The 18,309-nt window shown below is 27.4% G+C and overlaps 5 protein-coding genes across 5 annotated transcripts; 2 read left to right on the top strand and 3 right to left on the bottom strand.

The window, feature by feature from the left end:
- Window positions 1-43: 43 nt before the first annotated feature.
- On the top strand, window positions 44-953 carry LOC132919720 (NADH dehydrogenase [ubiquinone] 1 alpha subcomplex subunit 8). The gene is made up of 2 exons (XM_060981513.1): window positions 44-274; window positions 343-953. The coding sequence occupies exons 1-2, from the start codon at window positions 172-174 to the stop codon at window positions 771-773; spliced, it is 534 nt and encodes a 177-aa protein (XP_060837496.1). The 5' UTR covers window positions 44-171; the 3' UTR covers window positions 774-953.
- On the bottom strand, window positions 845-2,917 carry LOC132919719 (putative GPI-anchor transamidase). The gene is made up of 7 exons (XM_060981512.1): window positions 2,640-2,917; window positions 2,449-2,570; window positions 2,249-2,384; window positions 1,970-2,178; window positions 1,787-1,904; window positions 1,573-1,683; window positions 845-1,240 (listed from the first exon to the last, which is right to left on the bottom strand). The coding sequence occupies exons 1-7, from the start codon at window positions 2,712-2,714 to the stop codon at window positions 1,079-1,081; spliced, it is 933 nt and encodes a 310-aa protein (XP_060837495.1). The 5' UTR covers window positions 2,715-2,917; the 3' UTR covers window positions 845-1,078.
- A 1,286-nt stretch (window positions 2,918-4,203) lies between these two features.
- On the bottom strand, window positions 4,204-7,334 carry LOC132919717 (beta-hexosaminidase subunit beta-like). Its single transcript, XM_060981511.1, has 8 exons — window positions 6,929-7,334; window positions 6,561-6,756; window positions 6,357-6,472; window positions 6,076-6,281; window positions 5,831-5,943; window positions 5,487-5,688; window positions 4,940-5,156; window positions 4,204-4,694 (listed from the first exon to the last, which is right to left on the bottom strand). Exons 1-8 carry the CDS (start codon window positions 7,118-7,120, stop codon window positions 4,350-4,352), a joined length of 1,587 nt encoding a protein of 528 aa, XP_060837494.1. The 5' UTR covers window positions 7,121-7,334; the 3' UTR covers window positions 4,204-4,349.
- A 909-nt stretch (window positions 7,335-8,243) lies between these two features.
- LOC132922775 (leucine-rich repeat-containing protein 49) lies at window positions 8,244-13,294 on the bottom strand. Its single transcript, XM_060986465.1, has 10 exons — window positions 13,162-13,294; window positions 12,793-12,947; window positions 12,548-12,682; window positions 12,280-12,489; window positions 11,924-12,202; window positions 11,489-11,853; window positions 10,078-10,626; window positions 9,335-9,708; window positions 9,026-9,250; window positions 8,244-8,689 (listed from the first exon to the last, which is right to left on the bottom strand). The coding sequence occupies exons 1-10, from the start codon at window positions 13,216-13,218 to the stop codon at window positions 8,489-8,491; spliced, it is 2,550 nt and encodes an 849-aa protein (XP_060842448.1). The 5' UTR covers window positions 13,219-13,294; the 3' UTR covers window positions 8,244-8,488.
- Window positions 13,295-15,258: 1,964 nt separating this feature from the next.
- LOC132922779 (large ribosomal subunit protein mL54) lies at window positions 15,259-17,071 on the top strand. Its single transcript, XM_060986474.1, has 3 exons — window positions 15,259-15,518; window positions 16,277-16,474; window positions 16,852-17,071. The coding sequence occupies exons 1-3, from the start codon at window positions 15,443-15,445 to the stop codon at window positions 16,962-16,964; spliced, it is 387 nt and encodes a 128-aa protein (XP_060842457.1). The 5' UTR covers window positions 15,259-15,442; the 3' UTR covers window positions 16,965-17,071.
- The last annotated feature ends 1,238 nt before the right edge of the window (window positions 17,072-18,309 follow it).

Consider the following 18,309-nt stretch of genomic DNA (forward strand, 5'->3'; position numbering starts at 1 on the left):
ACGAACCAACGTTTGGAACTCCTGTCTAGATTGTCCGATCTCGTTCAAAGGTATTTGATAAGAATATAATATTGTAATTTTTATTATTTTGAATTTTCTATGATTTTTACTTATTTTTTATAAATCTATTTCAATAATTTGTACTTGGATTGTATAATAATATTCGAAAATATGGTTGTAACAAACGACCATGAGTTGCCGACATTCGAAGAACTGACAGTGGAAGAAGTACCCATCAGTACGCCAGGTCTCCGTGCCGCTGCTCATCATTTTGGTAACTTTTTTTACTATCATTATTATGCGTGGATAATTTTATGTTGTGTGTGTATTATTTGTGTTTAGGAAAATATTGTCTGGATGTAAATGATGAATTTATGATGTGTAAGCAAGAAACTAATGATCCACGTAAATGCTTGAATGAGGGCAAGGCGGTCACTAGCTGTGCACTTGAATTCTTTAGGAAACTGAAAGGCAATTGTTTTGACGAATTTCAAATTTATAGCAACTGCATTGACAAATCTAGTAATCGCTTGGATTTTGAACCATGTCGTAAGACACAAGCAGTATATGACAAGTGTGTGTTTGAAAAAATGGGCATTGAGCGACCCGAGCATGGCTTTTTTTGTAAAGCTCGTGTCTACACTGGAAATCGTCCAAAGCCTCCAGTTGAAGAACAACAAGTGTTTGGTGATTTGCCTGTTGGTCTTAAAGACTTTAAAGAAGAAGAGCGACCACCAGCAAAATATGGACAACGTAATTGGTTTATCAAGTAATTCTGTATGTTTAAAGTTTACAGTTTAATATTATTACTTATTAGTGTTTGTTAATGAAAAAAAAACAGTAATTATTATGAGATCAGAAATTGTATTTTCATTTAATTTTCTTGCTGTAGACAATTGAAAGTATAAATATTTTATAATGAAAAAATAATAAATAAAGTATTTATAACATGATGTAGCAATATATAAAATATTATGAAATAACCTGCTCACAAATATGGAATAAAACACTTGAAATTATATACAAGTTAAATACAATTATCAATAATTTTACACAGAACAGTATTTACAAATATTTTCTATAATGGTGTGTTTGAAATATCTAAAAAGTCAAAGGTTAATTCAACTGGTCTAACAGATCCAAAAAAGTCTGTGATTGGAACTTTAGCCAGGTCTCTGTGAAATAAGTCTATTCGTACTCCTACAGTTGAAATACAATCTTGTTTAGGACAAACACCCAGCTGGAAAATAAAATAAATTATAGTTAATACTATGTCATCAAATGTCAAGTTTATATAAGTATTAAAAGTGAATATGATCGATTCAAATATGAGTATTTTTTATTTAAACTATAAATTGAAAATAATAAAAATTATTTACTATAGACATAAAATAAATCATTCACTATTGCTAATCAATGATAAAAATGCTTTTCAGTTTATACACATACACATTTGATATAAGAATAAAATATTAAATTATATGCCACATATATCGCTAAAAATTGTAAATAAAGTGTTATAAATAATATAGTATAATAACTATAATATACTGAGTAAAATAAAAAACTTACAAAACTCTTCATGCTAATACGACTCTTCAGTTTAACATTCTCTAAAAATTTCAATGCGTAAAATGTATAACGATCTATTATATACACTCCAATTGCTGGATCTACGTGATGCTGAAATATAAAACATGAAATAAGTTTTTAGATAGTTAAAAATGATTATATTATAATTGTTTTTAATTTTTCTGTAATAAAATATTATGCTTAAATCTTTTACCGAAAGAGAGTCTTCACCAACTAAACTACTAGCCATTGCAAGAATGTTTGGTGAATAAAATTTTTCATACATCGATGAAGCTTGACAGGTATCAATCATAAAGAATATTTCATGGTATCTAAGAATAAATAACACACTTTATAATGATATTAAATTATAATATACATGGTGATTTCTAATTACCTTCTTTTCTGCCACATCTGTTCAAGAGCATCAGCTAATTCTTGGCTGGTAACTTCTTCAGAATCTTGAAACTTTAGAAATCCATCACCGCCATGACCAGTAAGGTATATTAAGATGTTGCTACCTTCATCAGTAAGCAATTGTTTTGAACGAGGTGTATCAGGAGGTAACCGACCTGTTAATAAACGTACAAAGTTTTCGACCGTTACCTAAAAATTCAAAAGTTAAAATAAAAAATAAAAAAATAAATAATAGAATTAAAACTGAAAATAATCTTACTTCATAGCCCCTAAAATCAACTTCAACGTCGTCCCCGTAGACATTAAGCTGTTGATCGGCATTATTGAATACAGTCGCAGGACTAGGATTACGAGGGTTACAGGCCATATCATCAGCAACCATTAATATTATCTGACTATAAATGCATAATAGTATTAGAACCGAAATTAAATTTTAATTTGTTATGAATACTTTCATACCTATCTGGTATACCAAGACGTTTGACACTTCTGTAAATGGACAAAACGTTTGCCACATGCCTGTAATTGAACCAAAACCTTGATGTATCAACAAGAACTGCCCAATTATTCGAATGATTTGCCTATGAAAAAATTTGGGTGTGACTTTTCATGCATGATAATTGATATTTTTTTTTATCTAACGTACTTACCTGACACACATGTATGTTCAAGAAATTCACACAGAAGAGGAACGATAATAAATAATATAATTTCATATTGTGCATAAAAATTAAAAAAGAATAAGAACTGAACTATGAACAATTTGTTTACTTCGGTGGTTTGTAAAATCCTTATTTATCATCTCACATATTGTTAATATTGGCATGTTATCTCTTATCTATGCCGATTGACGGTTATCAGATAACCGTTTCTTTTATTGTTCATTATGGACGTATATACATCATAGACTATAGAGTAATACTAGTATTAATCCGTGCACAATGCACATAACGGCATTACATATCAAAGACCAAAATATAGGTACCTACTACCATAGATTAAATATATATATATAAGTATATTTAATCTATGCTACTACCTAGTACTAGTACCTACGTTCCAGGCCCGTATACTGGAGGAGTGTTATGGCCGTTAGGGGTTCAAACCCCCCAGAAATGTTTAAAGTAGAATCATTTTTTATCATTAAAATAATAATAAAATAATGTATTTTTAATTCATGTATCATAAATATTTTAACACCCCCCCCTCTGAATACATGATTGCTACGTTCGGTAGTTCAGCAGTTTCAATTTTGTGCTTTACTTTAAAGCCTTTAAACATTAATAATTTACATACTCGTAACTTGCTTGACGCTTGTTAAAAACTTAAATATCGTAAAAGTCCAACGAGAGAACACAAATAATGTTCTTATTACCTTTAAGTTTGATAATTCGGTCACTGATTAATTCACTGTGATAATAAAGTTAATATAGTATTGGAACTATTGAACATAAATTTGCTACATTATAGTCATTATGCATAAGTATAATGCATTTGGTATGACGGAAATTACACACGAGGGTACGACGTCTTGTCGACTTCTAAAGTTCATGTTCGAAATAAAATACTTTAAACAAATTTTATGGATGATGGCTCGATGATGGCCACTAGCCAATGATGGTTATTGTTTTATTAGTTAAAATGAGCAGCTATTTTTCTCATTAAAAATATTTGTAATTATATGTACACTTAGGTAATAGATACCTATGAAAATGAATCGACATTTCAAAACTTTTAATATTAATTCACATTTATAATTAAAAAAAATTTTAATATATTTATTCAACTACCTACTGACTACCACAAAATGTTTTCACGAATTAAAATTCTTTTAAATCATGATTTTATGAATCCTAATTGAATCAAAATTCAAAAGCCAAAATAACGAACAGGATTTTTAGCAAATGAAAGTATCCAGGCACGTACACAGAGGGGTATTTTGGGTGTTCAGACACCCCCTGAAATACTTGGGTTTTTGCATAATTATTTACTAATTCAATTGTAATGTTAATTTTGTTATATCAATGTTTGTATTTAAAAGTATTTTAAGTATACCTAATTTTCATAAATTTTTTTGTATATTTATTAAAAAAAAGTTCTACTTTTCATAACTGATTTTCAAAAATACCCCCCCCCCAAAAAAAAAAAAAAACAAACTTTTACTGTGTACGTCCCTGGAAATATCAAATATGATGAACTGGAATATCTAATAAGTAATAACTTTATAAATTATATTGTTATGAAATAGTATTTGTATATAATACAGGTTTCTCGCAGATCATTCTATATCTATAGTGTCGCATAGACTATAATTCTGTACAACTGTACCCAACGAGACATCATAATAATATATAGATGTTCTAATAATGGCAATAGCTTGGTCCACTGGCTGGCTGAGCAGGTATTCCTCTCCGCCTCATCCTGCAAACGTGTTCCTCAAGCCTGTGCTTGGCTTCGGTCTCGTTAAGCACGTGTGACCAGAGCACTTCGGCCACAGCGCTGGCTCTAGGCCACGACACTGGCAATAAATTTGTTTCGTCAACAAATTCGCCCCACATACAAGCCTCGCCACCCAAAAACAAACGGTTCTCGCCGACAATGTCGGTTGGGTCGCACCTGTAGAAATTCAGCCAGTCCGCTCCATAGTTAATATAATTCAGGTACCAACAACTGGAAAATATCACTGGATGTCCACATTTCATCACCTGCAGTGACAATTAATTAGAAGATGGTTTTACAAGGTAATAGATTATCTACTCAAGGAAAATGTACAAAATTATCATAATCGATATGGTATACTGTTTCAAATAGTACACTTTCTAGGGTCTGTAAATGCATACATCGATGATAATGATATCGGAATCATACGTGTCCACTGCTTTCGAAAAAAACACTATACATTTTAATATACAAGCTAGTGTAATAGTATACACATACATCAAATACTTACTTTCGATACGGACGAATTTAAATCGCTCTTCCACACTTGCACCACAACATTGGGATCGAGGTGGATATTCTCGTCAAATAATTCTTCCCACACGATGGGCACAGTTCTTAAATTTTGTGTTATGTTGAATATGTTTGCAAAGTAGTATTTTTCTAATTCGACAATGTCGCTCATATTATTGCGAAGCATGAACATTTGTATCTTTTTGTTCGTGGACCTACGAATAATCGACGAAAACCAATATAATATATTTAATATTTATAATACTCGCATAATTAGTCAAATGGCGTAAATTTTGTTTTTTAAGTGGTTAGTGGTTGAAACGAATTTTATATCATTTCACCTATGGTGTATGTGTATATGGTATACACTGAATTGGACCACATATTACATAAACAGAGAATATAATTATAAAGTAAAAGTATATAATAATAATAAATATATTATATTAATTTGAACACCCAATCATTCAGCACTGACTTTATGTATTACGTTACCCATCTGAAATATATTGTTTAATACACAAATCCATAAATATTGTCATTACCAACATGATGTATCTACTTCATCACCACCTAGGTGTAAATACTTGTCTTGGAATAATCCATTGACTTCAGACAATAGCATCCTGATAAAATTGTAGTTTTCCTCCACCGTCGGGTCAATAGGCCCAAAACGATTTGAATGAGGATCCGAGCATGGAGTTAATAGTCCCGGAATACCACCGAGTCCCCAAGACAATGAATGTCCTGTGTATAAATAAGATAATCTTACAAAATATCGTCTGATAACACGTGAAACCGTCGTTCTCAGTTCTCAAGAACAAATATTGAAAATATGTATATTATGTATTAGACTGTCTATTACTTGTTCTATGTTATCTGTTCTTACCTGGGGTGTCGATTTCTGGTATAACACGAATGCCTCTACGTTTTGCGTGTTCTATTACATATTTGACGTCATTTTTCGTATAAATGGCTGAATGTCCAAAAGCTCCTCTTTCGCTATATATAAATACAAAAATAATATCTATTAAGGCAATAACTGTAGTTAACTGTTACCGATATATTTATTAATTTATTGTAGAAAAATTTTACATTATTCAGCACAAATTATTATTAATATAAATGTTAAACCTAAGGTTTGGAAAAACGCTGCTCTGAAACGGAAAGCTGTTGTCATCAACCATGTGCCAGTGAAATACGTTCATTTTTGAATACGACATAGCGTCTAAAGTTTTCGTTATTATTTCGATAGGTAAATAATGGCGAGACGTATCTAATAAAAATCCACGATGCCTGAATTTCGGATAGTCCACTATTGATGTACTTTGTATTACAAACTGTGTGTTATAAAATTGTACATTATAGGTTCACCACATAAAATACATGAGTGTAGTCATAAAGTTTAAAATTACCGTCGAACCATCTGTTCCCAAATAAACCAACTGAGAAAAAGTTTCTAGACCTCTGAAAATACCCCAAATAGACGATGCCAATAAAAGTCCACAAGAATTATTTATTTTGATTTCATCTGTACAAAAAATATATGTAAAGATAATTTATATTTGTATTCTTAATGTTATTACAACTGATGTAATAAAAGATACTAATTACTCAACATTTTTCATCCATATTTAAAGAAGGATAATTTTCACATGGGTTTGTAATCTGTACATTCAGCACTTCAAGCTTACCAAAGGTAAAGTTCGTAGATAAACTTGTATGGTGCTTAAAAGTTTTTTTAGCTTTTAAAAATAGCATATGATTATACCTTTTAAATGCATCTTGTAGGTCGTCACAACTATGACCTGTTATCTAAAAAGAAACTTGTATAGTTAAGCTTACCCTACTTGAAATTATTAAAATATAATAAATATGCAGGATAATAATATATAATATTACTTAAAATTTAATTTATATAATTAAATAATGGTTAAAAAATTCAAAATATTATACGTGTTTTAGTCGTTAATATTTTTGATCTTACGTTAAAATGAAAATTTTCTGGTTCAAGTGTTAAATATTCGTCAAAGTTGTGTTGAAACAAAGGTTTCGGCCACACTTGGCCATTGGTCATTTTTACAAGTGGTCCCACATTTTGGTTAAGCGATTGCGGCACAGAGGATAGAAGAATTGAACAAATAATTAATACGTTAAAAAATAAACCATAATAATGCATTGTTTAATTGTTAATCACAAAATAAATATATGTGACACTGACAACACTCACGGTGAATTGAATACTTGTATTTGCACTTTAGACGCACGGACTTTATATACGGATACTTTATATACGGAATTATATAACAGTTATAACTCATAAATTATAATTTAATATAATAAATGTTCACTAGCCACTAAGGTTATTGACCTACTTAAATTTAACAAACAAAAATTATGATAATATTATAATTTTGTTAGCCGGTTGTTTTTATCTAGCTATCACTACCATTTATATATATTGTTGCTTAGTCGTTTCATAAACTATGTCATCTTATCAATAGTTGATGGTTAATCAGTTGCATATCTTTAATTTTAATATAATACAAAGTTGCAAACCTGCATCTGAACCATGAACTTCCAACTTAAAATCAGATCTACAAACCACAGAAGCACAGAGTAGGTAGGATACTACTATATACACTATATATAGACATTAAACCATAGTAAACTGTGGCCTATGGGTCTGTGTGCAAAACATAAATCATAATAAAAATCTATAAAAAATACGCTTAATTAAAAAAAGTTGAGAATGTTTTAAAGGTAAATATTGGCTTTGTTTGTTTTTTTTACTAGAGTACCTATAAATATTATATTTATTTTATCTTTCTAATCTATATTCTATGTTTCGCGATTTTTTAATTTCTGTTTAAAAACAACATATGGAATCTTGTATTAAATTATATTTGTTTTGATTTTAAAAAAAAATAACATTTTAAATATCATTAAATAATTTCAAAAAGCCAAAATATTTATGAAAACGTAAAGTTAGTAAGTATTTACAATTATTAATTTTTGAATAACTACCAAAAAATTCCACTTTGTTTAAATTTCGTAGAAATAATCCACATTTTTTTTTTTAGTTTTCCCAATTATTTTTAAAGTATTATGATTTTTTTATTTTTGAGTCTATAAAGTACCAACCATAGATGATTTATAGAACTATAAAATACTTAAATACATTTACGTGTATGGTCAAACCTCAAATTTAAATTGACTTAAAAATTAGTACTTAGATTCTAATGATTAAAAATTATAAAAGCCAGTGAAAAATAACACAAATAATGAATAAAATGACGTAATTTGACTTCTAAAAATTATATTTATTTTAACCACTTTGATTCATATGAATGGACGAATTATATTATTTATAAACATGAAATGGGATCAATAGTAATATAATAATTGTAGTAGGTATCTACAAACTAAGTACAAGTCTACAATGAGCATGTATAAAATTAATGAGTATAATTAAAATATGTATATAGTAATAATATATTATTTAGTTGCACGTTGGCCGAAACTACACGATACAAATTAATTGATTTTAAGTAGGTCGTAGATCGTTTAATTTCCTTTTCATGTATTCTTCAAGTTGTGAATAGTCGACTAATGTATTTTGTATGAGTTCTTTGAGCACAATAGGCCATTCCTGTTCTAATAAAATCAGTTTTGCCATTGCTAGACACGTAGTGTTGATCAATGAATTAAAATGAACTAGTCCTTTGTGTCTCCAAATACATTCATCCTTGAAATACATATTAATTAATTTATATGATAAATTCAATTTTCAAATTTCTAAATTACTAAATATTCTAAAATTAATTATTTTTACAATAGAAACATTTGAAATTAAATTCCATTCTGAAATTACTATGATTTAAATTAAAAATAACAATCTACCATTAAACATTTAAACGTGCCGAACATACTGATATACTCGTACAATAAGTGGATGGCTGGGCTCTATACAGTTTATACTATACACTATATTATGACTCATAATTTATGTGTATTACGATTCATAATCAGATTGTAATAGACAACACTCGCACAATAATTAAGCAGTGCAAAAATTAACTACCTGAGCATTTCCATTTTTACGCCATTGCAATGCTTCTTTGCAAACAACATTACGTAAAGCTGGGTCCGATGACTTTAACCATTTACACGCGCTTTCTTCAGCACTATAATCTAATTGTAATTTATTGAGCAACGGTGTCAACAATGATTCTGGCAGTGAGTATAATACTAAATTACTTAGTCCCTTAAAAGTATCCATTGATTTGGTTATTTGAGGTTCATCCACCTGAATAAAATACCAGTACGTTTTATCAAAACTTAAAATAAAACCTACTTTATTTAATTTATATAATATAGTTATTTGTTATACCTCTTTATCATTAATAAATTTTAATCCCCAGTGTGATAACCTATAAATTGCATAAGAATGCCATTCTTTTCGTGTAATAGGATTTCCATCTTCGTGTATGTACAAAGAAACCAATCCTTGTAAATCGGCTAAAGCATTCAACTGACCAAGGCAGTAAATGTTAGTGTCGCGAAAAAAATAGTTTTCAGCGTTTGGAAAACGATTTTTAATTTTGGAAAAAACTGGTACAAGAGAATTGAAATTAACATAATTGAATTTAATTGTTGAAACATCATTTGATTTTGATTGATTCCAAGGTTTGTCTATGTATCGCAGACTACCCTGCCCGTATACGTTTAAGAACTTTCCTGTTATTTCGACTAAATAATCACCACCTGTAAATCACAATATTATACTATATAATATTAGTATATTACTCATATTCATGATCAAAGTTTATCATTAAAACATATTAAAATTAATGTAATTATATACACTATCCGTCTATCTACCATTTGAAGTTGAATATTATGTGAAAAGCCATATAACCTATCATCATTGTTTATTATATTATAAAATATATATTTTAAAAAAAAATTTTATATTGCAATATATTATTTGGAACCCTTAATATTATAAGTTTAATTCAAATACATTTTGTAAAAGATAGTATAATTTTCAATAATTTTCCCCAAATCATCTACTCATATAATATGTATGTATATTATATATATTAATAACGTGTATAAAACACACGGACAAACCTTGTTCTTTATTTTTATCTTTTGGGTTGGAACCATTGCATTTTGGTTTTGGTCTGGATGTTGCTGGTCTAAAACTATTTTCTTGCTGATCACTTATGATAGGAGCTGACATTCTAGGATTAGCACTTTTTATTGGTCGAGTATTGATAGCTGGTTCTTTGGTAATTTTTTCTTCTGAAGATGATTCACAACTGCTACTGGTGTCATCACTACAAGAAGCGTCCATATTCACTGAACTGGAAACACTCCTTTTACTTTGTTCGCTATGGTCAGACGGATACATTTCTAAACTACTGCTATCATTTTGTCTAAATTCAGATTTTCTTTTGGAAGTTGGACTTTGGTTGAGATACTGATTCAATATTGGCGGTAGTCTAGTTACAGGCACCGTGTCACTTTTGTCTGTTGTTGGACGACGACAAAGCTTCTTTTCAACAAATGTTCGATTCTTATATAAAAAGTACATTTTCTTTTTCCGTTGTTCTGCAGTTGCTGTTTCGGGATTTTCTTCCAATGAATTTTTACATAATGCAGAATCACTTTTAGTACCTATAAAATTATATTATTTTATGTTTAATATCTATCACTTTTCAATAGTATCTAAATAGGGTTATAACCGAGGGGTATAACCGATTATCGATATATTTATTCTATCGTTTAATGTTTGTAATATTATCAAACATTAAAATGGATGTATTGTTATTTAAAATATCTTAACTTTTAAAACAGCAGATATATTTTAATTATATTATATTATGTCAATATTAAAGTTAAACTTATGTTTTGAAAAAAGTAAAAAAGTAAAGTACGAGATGGTACGCGTAGTATGATCAATTTTATAGTTCGGTAACTAGGTTATATAACATTATAACTTATAACTTATAAACAATAACTGTATTATTTAAATATATATATATAATATAAATAGAACAAATAATACAACTAAAGTTTTGTTTATTAAATAAAAATTAAGTATTTACCTATAATTATATATAATAATATATAAATATTAATATATATATACCTATAATTTAACTATTTAAATATGACGTTATATTTGATAAATTTATAAATTATGATATTTAATAACTAATATGTATTTTAATATGTAACTAATATTACTACGAATTAGTAAAATTTTATTATTTAAATGGTGCTTATTAGTTTATTATATTCTTGACACAGCCACAGAAGCCAATATTATAAATATAATAATAGTATATTAATAAACAATAATTATTATATTAATATATTATATGGTTTTTCAATAGATTCTATAATGTTAATACTTCGATTAGTTCGATTAAAAATTATAATAAACTTTTTTTTATGATTATTAATTATTGATACTAGATTTATGGTTTGGAAATTTCAAAAATATAATCATATATTTGAACTATAATTTACTCACCGTCTTCTGTCTCCGTTGAGCTTCTTAGATCCTTCAGTGAAGTTGCTAAATTGGGATATACACAGTGCTGAGACCGCATTTGTTCCCAATTAGACTTAGCATTATAAATTATGTTGTCACGACCTTTTTTTCCGGATTCTTGTATAGAATTTGCTGCAACACATTTAAGACTTTCTCGAGTTTCTTTCCAAATCACAGCAGTACGTCTCATCTGATCGGTCACCTGAGTACGATTTAGTGCTTGAAGCTGAGATAGATGTGATACCAAAAATGATACACATTCTTCTACAGCCGACACAGGATTATTATCAATAGCTAATTCTTGGAGCTTATTTAAATGCACCAAACTTGGCATATCATCAATACTAAAATTACGTAAATAAATTGGAACATAATAGGTTTTTAATATTAAATAATTTAAAATTTTAAACTTACGTGTTAATTTCATTGTTACTAAGAAAAAGTTTCGTTAATTGTTGAGTCTCTGAAAATCCTAACAGACATTTTAAACGATTTCTTCGAAGATTAAGCTCTCGTAACGACCTGAGGCCAGTAAGGTCTAATGAACCCAATACTTTGATTTGATTACCAGCCAGATTCAAAACTTTTAATTCACCTTGACTTTGCAGTCCACCTACTTGAGTTAATTGGTTACCATGCAAGTCTAGAACTTCTAATCGATGTAACGTTTTCAAACCCTCAATGCGTTTAATTCTAAACAATAATAATAAAATACGATTATATATTTTTTAATAATCGTAAAATAATAACAAAAATTATTGGATATGTACCGATTTTTTCCTAACAAAAGGACACGTAGATTGTTCAAGCTTTCGAGACCTGTAATTCTCTCTAATTGATTACCATATACATCCAAGAAAACTAGTCTAGATAAACCAGCTCCAGAAATACCATCTAATTTTGTTAGTAAATTATGTTGCATTGATAACAGTCGAAGACGAGCTTCGCCAGTAATCACTGGAACGCTCATCAAACCTCGTCTTATTTAAGAAAAAATATAAATATATTCTTATTATTAAAATAAATTAAAATAAATACCTATCTAAACTCATTCGTTCTGGATTACGACTTTTGATACATTGAGACCTAGTAGCTTGGATTTTTCCATCTGTCAATGTTTGCAATGATACCAAATTTGTGTTGCTCATGTTTTCATTTAGATTATTATTATTACTTTAAAAATACAAATGAATTACTAATCACGCACTTCTTATGTAAATGTAAGTAATTTTAGTAATTAGAATATATATATATACACTATATGTCTATACTCTATATATTACTTTACAATAGATGATCGTTTCTGATGAAGTCGAGGCTGCAAAGCTGCCGGTAGTAATGGAATGTTGGTGCATGTTTGTCTACGCTGTGGATTTAAACTGCCATCGATGAGTTCCTTATTATTTACTCCAAATACGGCAAAATCGGGATTCTCGTGCTTTAAACATTGAATAAAAACATAAAACCCTCATTTAATATATTTGAAACTAAATATAATAGGAGTTAGGAGTATTCTATTATATATATACTCATTTATTTAATGTATTTATATTATTATTTATTATTTAAATTGAATAACATAATAATAATAATAATAATATTACTATATATATATAAATAAATAATATGTATATTAATATAATCGTACTTACGTTCAAAATTCCGTTGTTCGGCGACATAAAATCAGCCATTTGTGTATTTGTCGCCATAGCAAAGTAGCGTGTGTGGAGTCATTTCGATTTGTATAAAAGGGTTCTAGCACGGTACCATGTCATGATTGTTGTGCCAGGCCCCTTCTACTTTTAATAAAACCTGGTCGATTTTTATTTACATACAACAAAGGTCGACGACATCCCTACCATGCCAAAAATTATCTAATTTACTATACATAAAATGTATATAAATTGTATATGTATATTAAAGTTCATATCTACTTATCTTACAAGGTTTTGTTTAAATCTATATTTATTAGTATACTTTGCATAAATAGACAAGTGATGGTAAATCAAATCAATTTTCAAAACAATCTTTACCATCTAGCAAAACTTCTTAATCTTTAGTACAGATGGCTGTTTGAATACTAATTTTAATTATTTTTTTCAAAATTATTCTGAATAACAATATATTAATTTCTCCTCTTCATCACCTCTTTTTTCCGAAATCAATGTTCTAGTCACACACTCGCAGCAAACCCTTTCTACATTTCAGATATTACAGATATTACAGTACTCGAATAATAACTATATGAGATAAATCATCCGTAGCTTAAAAAATAATTCTCCCAACTATTCATGGTTTTACCATATAGTCATATTGATACATCATATAGGTACCATATAAGTACATAATTTATTGATTAATGTATCAGCTAGTAACTAACGAAAAAATAATTAATTATGAATTTTATATTAATAATTTCTTTCTTATTTCAATTTATAACCAAGTAAAAATATTATATTAATAACGTACTTTATATAAGTACCTTCATAATAATAATATTTAGACTAATTAACTACCTCAAAAGGTCAAAAGGTATATACTATATAGTATATAGTGTTAAAAAAATTTAACATATTTTATCAAGAATCGGAATATATCGATTCATAAACATAATATTGAGTGTTATCGTAAAGTCTTCGCTCAGAATTGTTTTTCGTATACAATGATATAATATCATTGAATTAAAATTGATCACGTCTATTACATACTACAGTGAGTCAGTGAACTACTAACTACTCAACAGTCACACCTAATATACACTTGAGATACTATACAACAGCAAAGCAGAATTCACTTGGGTACCTTTTTTTTTTTTAATTATCTATTGAACGGAGCAATAAATGCATTGGTTTTACAAAAATGTGTGTTTCAAGTATAAAATCGAATCTGATATGTATTTAAGATAAGACAAAAGTAAAAAAATCCTGGTATTTTTCAAAATAACCGAGAAAAACAAAAAAAAAATTAAGTATTTTTATGCAAATCCAGATTTTAATAAAATCAATTTTGTTTTTTTTAGTGTAATTTGAAAACTAATAAACTTAGATTGGTACTTAAAATTTGTATTAAATGTTTATATGACCATTTTTTGTACATTATAAAATTAAAATAATATTACTTCTTTTTTTGAGTTTATTTGTTGACAGAGTGAATAATTGGTCTTACCTTTCCAATATCTCAGTTGAAAGTAATATAATATTACTATATATATATTATATATGGAAGTCAAAAAATATTTTTACCTTTTTTTTGAGGAATTAATCAAATGTGTATTTTTACAGCTCTTAAAAATAAATTTAAAATACTCACATAATACATATTTATCATTAGTTTGGAAATATATAATTTTTCTAATTAAAATTATTTTGTGACAATCTTCTATATGTTTTTTTAAGTCTACACTTAATGTCTGGGCATTTAATTGTTTTTTTATTATACTTTTATGCAACTGTGCCAAAGATCTTTTCATATGCTATTAAATTAGAAAGATACCAATAACGTTTTCGCATACATTTCATATAAGAAAAGACGTAGACATTATTTAGTAACCAAAGAAAATTCAAACAATAAAATGAAATAAAACACAAAAAGGATTATTAATCTCGTGGTGATAAGATGATATTTAAAAATGGGCGGGTGATTAGAGACGTTCAATTTAGCAATGATTCTGATTGGTCGCTGAATTTTGCTTTTGATGCTCTCGTTATAATATGATATCATTTTCAATGCTGAACATTGATATCTGATAATAATATAGTAACATGTACATGCTCGTGTAAATTTAATGTAAGCACCATAAGCGGCATAAGCTAAACGAAGTTGTGAAATACTGCAATGTCTGAAATCCAGTTGTTCAAATAACATTTGTCAATTATTAATTTAATTATTTTTGTTAAAAATATTTATTGACCAATTTAAAAAAAAAAGATTATAATGTTTAAGATAATTAAATTAAATTATGTTCGTAGTTGTGTTCAAATACCAAGTAATTCATATGCATCACCTAGTGGTAAGTTATATTAAACATATTATTCAAATATTCAATTTCTGTATATCGAGGTAACAGTTACAATAAACTTCTATGCTTATATTTGTAGGCTTTATTATAAGGTGCTGAGAATTTATAAAATCTACAGATGACTAAACGAATATGTGGACTTAAGAAATATATAAATTATTTCATAAAATATTAAAAAATCACTTTGCTGTAAAAAAACTAAATTAATGCCTAATAAGAAAAACTAATAACTTCTTTTGTACTAAAAATAGTTTAGACTAGCTTATTACAGATATGTTAATAAATTATTTATAACCAGTATGTTTTATGCCTGTTTTAGATACTTATGAATTATAAATGTAAAATATGACCTATAACTTATAATGATGCATAGTGGTTAGTAGAATCTATTGTTTATAACTATGATTTCCACTGATTTTTAACTCCATTTAATTTCTAAAAACTGTAAATATGAATGTATAATATTCTTTTTTTCTATTTCTATTTTATTAATTATTATAAGTAATAATGCAAAAAGTAAGATAAAATACTCGTGAGGTTCGTTAATAGTTAAACAGCTAAAATATATTTTTTACATATTATTTTTATTTTTAGTTTTAAATTTATGTAAGTTTTATCACTATAACATTAGACATTAGTTATATTTGTGCATTTGGTAAAAGTCATTACAATAAAGTCTGCTTATTAGTTATTACGTATTTAGATTATATTAATAGTTATTTGTTATACTTACTCCTATTATGTTTCAGGAATCATTTCATTGGGAAAATCTAAAAAAAAACTGGGCAAAGGAGGTCCAGTTTTAGAAAAATCTGAAATTCCTGTTGAAACTGATGCCAAAAAATTAATTAATTTTGTATGCGGGAGTAATATATTAAAAGAAGGTCAAGATATAGAAATAAAACCTAACTCAGAATATCCAGATTGGCTTTGGAATTTGAATATAGGTAATATTAATAATAATAAATTTAGATCTTATTTAAATAATTAAAATAAATTTTATGTCACTCAGTTAAATTTTTTGGTGACAATTTGAAATTGCAAAAGTAATATTGTGATTTAATTTTACTAAGTTTTTAATATTTCTATCATAAATCTTTCATAATTACACTGTTTAAATATATCTAACTAAATTATATTAGTTATATTTATACTTATATTATATTCACATAAAATAATTGTTATAAGTATTATAACAATTGTTTACAATAATTATGATAACCATGATTCAAATGCATTATGGTTATAACTTATAGTATAATTTTAAAAATAATTCCAATTTATCTTAGCTAAAAAATAATTCTAACATTAAATTTAATTTCAGATGGACCAAAACCATTACAAGAATTGGATCCTAATACAAAACAATATTGGCTCAGAGTACGGAAATTAGCAATGAGAAGAAATAACTTATTAAATAAATTAAAACGATTTTAGGCATATATAATATGATAGATTTATAAATAGTAATTACATTAACCATTGTTTATTTTTAAAGTCAAAATAACTTTTTATTGTTCAATTAAAAAAAAAGTTGAATTTCATGATTTGTGATTACTTTCAAGTATTATAACATATCTTTTGTCCTTTAATAATTTTGGTATAACCAGTGCTCGAATTGGAAAAAAAATTGAGGACGGACGCTGGTTTTAGTTCAGTAAATACCGTTCCATAGCAAATAAATTGTAAAGTAACCCATTGTAAACTTTGTACCCCACACCTGCTGTACATATAGTAAGGTGCTATAAAGCTAGTATTTTTCCTCGCTTAATTAAATGAAGGGGGACTCTGAAATCTATGAAAAAATGAAAGCGGACTCCATCCGCCTGCGTCCCCCCCCCCAATTCGAACACTGGGTATAACATATATCAAGTTCAATATAGTATCCATAGGCGTGTCTACAGGTCCTGCCTATCATGCACAGACATAACCTGCAAAATTTAAAACATTCAATACAATTTTATATTAGTTATTTATTTATCTGATAAAAAGAAAATTGTTATTTGTTCCTAATAAAAAAAATTTTAATTATAAAATATATTAATATATTTAAGCTTATTTTAAAATTTATGGGTCATATCCCCCCAAACTCTAACCTATTTTTTTGGAGGTCGGTTGTTTGTAATCCCCTCAGCCCCTCCACAGGATAGGCACTATTATGCACGACTTGCAAATGAGGTCTATGATAATATTATATATTTTTAAATTATCTTTAAAATTAAAATGTTTAAAACATTTTAAATGTATTACGTAAGTCTTAATAATATAAATTATTGATTGATAAAAATATTTGTAAATTGAATTAAGTAATTTATAACTTATAAAAGTCAAATAACTGGAGTAAATGTTCAGGATTATTTTTATTTCAAAATTTAGTAGTTTCATTTTGTAATTTCATTATATTTGAATAAAATTAATTATAAAACTATAAAACAATAGCAATGGAAACCTTTATCTAACAATAAGTTGTTATTCATTAACAATATTATTAAAAATAATTATCATAAATTATAATATAAACCTATACTTATTCTCCCTCTTAGAAAAGAAATATTGACCACTTTTCTAAAAAAATGTCTAATTGAATAAAAAATTAAGGATTGGACTGGGACACAATAATAATATAATATCATAATAAATACCTCATTGCCATATCCCAATTTGTTGGTAATAACTAATAAATTTATATAAATATTATGTTTTTATTTTTTTTTAAATATTACATCTTACATTTCAGTAAGATGTATTTAGTATTATAAATCTAGTCATGCAATGAGTATAA

Source organism: Rhopalosiphum padi, chromosome 2 (genome assembly GCF_020882245.1).
Source record: "Rhopalosiphum padi isolate XX-2018 chromosome 2, ASM2088224v1, whole genome shotgun sequence".
Taxonomy (NCBI): domain Eukaryota; kingdom Metazoa; phylum Arthropoda; class Insecta; order Hemiptera; family Aphididae; genus Rhopalosiphum; species Rhopalosiphum padi.